Consider the following 4313-nt stretch of genomic DNA (forward strand, 5'->3'; position numbering starts at 1 on the left):
CCTCCAGAGTTCGGTTGATGCAGAAGAAGGAGAAGATTGTGAGAGAGAGGGGCAGCTGCAACAAATGGTTCAATCTCACACGCTGGGATCGTGCCCTATATTTCATATATATATTACAAATTGGATTGGGTCTAGATATTACATCAGTTCCAGACCCGATATAAAAAATACAAAGGAGTTAGGGTTAATACATAGATTTCGGGTCCAGATGGGTAAAACAACCCAGTCTCAATACCCACCTCTCTCTTTCTCTCTCGCACACACATTTTTTCATTCTGTTATTCTCATGCTACACAAACAAGCAAAAAAATTTCATTTGGAAAAGTTATCATTATCAAAACTTCTCATAGGCAAACTTTTCTTTTCTTATGAAAATTTTTCTTGCTTCCAAACGTGCCCTAACTGAGGTCATTGTCTTTTATGGTCAACAAAACATGATGCTTTCGTGGGTCAGTTGCTACAACTTTAAGTCAAGCTTTTTGCTAAAGCATGTTGCTTAGACTCACATTCTCTTGCAAATGACAATGACTAATGATCTCGGAGTCATGTACTTAGGTTTCTGGGCATTGTTTGATTATCTGAAAAGTAGTTTAATCGAATGGCTTGAGGAATAATTCTTGATTTGATCAAATGTGCAGATTGCAACCAATTTGCATGCACAAAGCCCTACACAAACACCCCACCAGGATCACCATGTGGCTGTGTGTTGCCGATGCAAGTTGGATTACGTCTCAGTGTTTCACTTTATACATTTTTTCCTTTGGTTCCAGAGCTAGCATCAGAAATTGCATCTAATGTCCTCATGAAAGTGAGCCAGGTCCGTATTATGGGTGCAAATGCAGACAGCCAGCAGCAGGAGAAAACCATTGTACTCGTTGATTTTATGCCACTTTGTCCAAGATTTGATACTAATGCAGCATTTTTTATCTATGAAAAATTCTGGCACAAGCTGGTTGCGATCAATAGTGACTTATTTGGTGACTATGAAGTATTATATGTTCACTATCCAGGTAAGATAATTTCTGAACTTTTTGTTTCCCAGATGAAAGGATATTTGGCTTTAGCATGCTCCAGCTTGCTTTTCTTTTGTAGGGCTTCCTCCTCCTCCACCTTCAGCACCAGCAGATATCGCACTCAGTGGTGGACCATTTATTCCTGGAAATAATTTGAGGGCCTTTAAACCTCTTGGGGTCGATGTGAGTAAACGGGAGAAAAAATTGGGGAATAGCCTGATAGCTGTCATAGCTCTCTTGTCGGCTGTAGCATTGGTTATATGTCTTGGTGCATCTTGGTTGTTTATTTTTAAGCATAGAAACCACTCTCAAACCTCTAAATCATCACTACAGGCAATGGCCTCAACTTTCACAAACCCAGCAGGTACAGTTCATGTGTTTCATCTGAGCCCAACCTGTTTTCCTGACAACCTATTTATGCATCCAAGGAATTGGATGTAGCATTCTTTTCTGCTTATGCTTTGTGATGTTCTTTGCGTTTGGCAGGAATTGGATCACCATTATCAGGCAGTGGGCTGAGTTCAATATCTTTGTCCTATGGTTCTAGCATTGCAACATATACTGGATCTGCTAAAACATTCACATTAAGTGAGATGGAAAAAGCTACAGGTAATTTTGATCCTGCAAGAATACTTGGAGAGGGTGGCTTTGGGCAAGTTTACAGTGGAATTCTTCAAGATGGGATAAAAGTGGCAGTGAAGGTTCTCAAGCGGGATGATCAACAAGGTGGGAGGGAGTTTCTTGCTGAGGTTGAGATGCTTAGTCGTCTGCATCACCGAAATTTGGTCAAGTTAATTGGTATATGCATAGAGGAACAAAACCGCTGCTTGGTATATGAACTTGTTTCTAATGGTAGTGTCGCATCCCATTTGCATGGTATGTTTTCTACGGCAATATGTATCACCAATTTAGATTAAATGCACCATTTCATTTTTCTTTTGCTGAGAATGTTTCTGGATTCTTCTGAAGTATGGTTGCTTATTACAGGAGTGGACAAGGAGATCGCTCCACTTGATTGGGGTGCCAGAATGAAGATTGCACTTGGTGCAGCTCGAGGTCTTGCATATCTACATGAGGATTCAAGCCCTTGTGTTATCCACAGGGATTTTAAGTCAAGCAACATATTGTTGGAAGATGATTTTACACCAAAAGTCTCTGATTTTGGCTTGGCTAGAGTGGCTTTAGCAGAGGGGAATGAGCAAATCTCCACGCATGTTATGGGAACTTTTGGGTATGATCCTATCATTCTGCTGAGACAAATTCCCTCAATATTTACCTTCACAATATCATCTGTATCAAAGAAAATAAATAATTGTTAGCTTTACACTGCAGTTATGTTGCTCCTGAGTATGCTATGACTGGTCATCTTCTTGTCAAGAGTGACGTTTACAGCTATGGTGTTGTTCTTCTTGAGCTATTAACTGGAAGAAAACCTGTGGATATGTTGCAGCCTCAAGGCCAAGAAAACTTGGTGGCTTGGGCTCGTCCACTTCTCACAAGTAAGGAAGAGTTGGAGATGATTGTTGACCCAGCCTTGTCCGGTAACTACCCGTTCAACAGTGTAGCCAAAGTCGCTGCAATTGCTTCTATGTGTGTCCAGCCTGAAGTTTCACATCGTCCATTTATGGGTGAGGTGGTGCAGGCTTTGAAGCTGGTATGCTGCGACACTGATGAGAAGATTGGAGGATCTGGAAGTTGTAGACAAGAGCAGTTCTCCCTGCATGATATTAAGATCGAAACCAGCTCAGCAGGCTCGGTGCCTTTGGTTCATTCTTCATCCTTTGTCACAGTTTTTTATGACCAGTCTAAAAGCTGAGGTTACTGTCAGCATCAGATGAATTAAGTAGTTCAGCAAGGTTTGTCCAACCAATATCAGGTTCCTTAAGGAGACCTAGTTCTGGCCCACTAAGATCAAACAGAAAGCAGCCATTCTGACAGAATTAGAAGTATATCAAGCAGCACGGTGAGTGAACATGGAGTTGCCCTAAGATCATGGCCCAGTTTACATGGGCATTTGGATGAGCTCTGTCCTCAACTCACCAGAAGATAGTTGCACATCATGGTTATTATAACCAAATGTTAGATTTGCATGCAGCCACCAAGAAACTGGCATGCATGAAAGAGTAGTGAAAGAATGCCAACTTCTCTTTCTATATGGAAATTTTGCTAGAAAAAGCTGCTTTTTCATTGTTGACATTAAAGCAGCTGATCTTATTCTCAAAAATCATATTGCTTTAGTGGTTAATTGGAAGCCTGGATGGAATGCAACAGGCAAAAGTCGATGGTGCTGGTGCAATTTGGCAGTTTTATGGTAGATCCTTATTTGATTTGGTTCTTTTTTTTAATTGGCCGAGGCTCTAACATGTTCATTTACCACTGCTGTTTTCTGGGAATGGCAATTCCTTGGATTGATGGGTGATAGATCTGGCATCCATTCAGACAAATTATTAGAGAATCACCAAGAAAGCTTACTGGGTATTCTATGGAACAGAATTCATTTTAATTTATCTTGTCGTGTAATATAATAGACTTGAATTTCAGTGCAATGCAAAAGGCCACGAGTGCTGGTGAGATGAAAGAGGTTTGGCGACCAATTGCTGCTGTAATGAAATCGTGAGCTCTTTGAATCACGATCACAAACACAAGACTAGTGGGATGATACGAAAGCCACTAATGGGCAAATACAGCTCAAGAGAGCTCACAAGTATAAAAATAAATATGTTTTACTCATGACATGCTTAAGAAAAGCATGAGAAATAATATGGGTTAACTCCCATATTTATATGCAAGAGGAGAGCCAAAGGCTAGGGATGGCAGTGGACGGGGCGTGGGTGGGGGATAAGGTCTCCACCCCCATCCCGTCTCAAAATCTGAACCTCCATCCCTGCAAGGTGATGGATTTTAACCTCCATCCCCGTTTCAAGTCCTCCATCCCCGGTCCAAACGGGGGCAAGGCGGGGCGAGCCCCGTTTCCCCTCGGTCTATAGTCATCCTTTCAAGGATTGGAGACGGGGCGGGGCGGGGCGGGGCGGAGCAAGGTGGGGATTGTGATGGGGATGGGTTGGGGCGGGGAAAAGCATAAGTCCATCCCCGCCTGCATCCTCGCACAGGGATAGATTTTAACCTTCATCCTCGCCTTCATCCCCGTTTCATGCCCTTTATCCTCGGTCCAAATGGGGCGAGGCGAGATGGGGCCCTGTTGTCCCCCGGTTCACTGCCATCCTTACCAGAGGCTAGTCCAAACTAGCTGTTGGGTAAGTCCAATAGCTAGTTTGACTGGTCGTTGGGCAACGGCTACAT

General features: G+C 42.7%; 1 protein-coding gene across 1 annotated transcript; it reads left to right on the forward strand.

Moving 5' to 3' along the window:
* The first annotated feature begins 697 nt into the window (after positions 1 to 697).
* On the forward strand, positions 698 to 3559 carry LOC149820330 (receptor-like serine/threonine-protein kinase ALE2). Its single transcript, XM_089983411.1, has 5 exons — positions 698 to 1010; positions 1093 to 1377; positions 1500 to 1889; positions 2001 to 2244; positions 2346 to 3559. Exons 1-5 carry the CDS (start codon positions 713 to 715, stop codon positions 2827 to 2829), a joined length of 1701 nt encoding a protein of 566 aa, XP_089839537.1. The 5' UTR covers positions 698 to 712; the 3' UTR covers positions 2830 to 3559.
* The last annotated feature ends 754 nt before the right edge of the window (positions 3560 to 4313 follow it).

The sequence above is a fragment of the Nuphar pumila genome, chromosome 12 (genome assembly GCF_984573655.1).
Source record: "Nuphar pumila chromosome 12, dmNupPumi1.hap1.1, whole genome shotgun sequence".
Taxonomy (NCBI): Eukaryota; Viridiplantae; Streptophyta; class Magnoliopsida; order Nymphaeales; family Nymphaeaceae; genus Nuphar; species Nuphar pumila.

Excerpts from the sequence above, each read along its gene's own strand:
- LOC149820330 (XM_089983411.1), top strand. The coding sequence starts at position 713 with ATGCAAGTTGGATTACGTCTCAGTGTTTCACTTTATACATTTTTTCCT. Across the intron at positions 1,011-1,092 it reads ATTATATGTTCACTATCCAG|GGCTTCCTCCTCCTCCACCT; the intron begins GTAAGATAATTT and ends TTTCTTTTGTAG. Across the intron at positions 2,245-2,345 it reads CATGTTATGGGAACTTTTGG|TTATGTTGCTCCTGAGTATG; the intron begins GTATGATCCTAT and ends TTTACACTGCAG.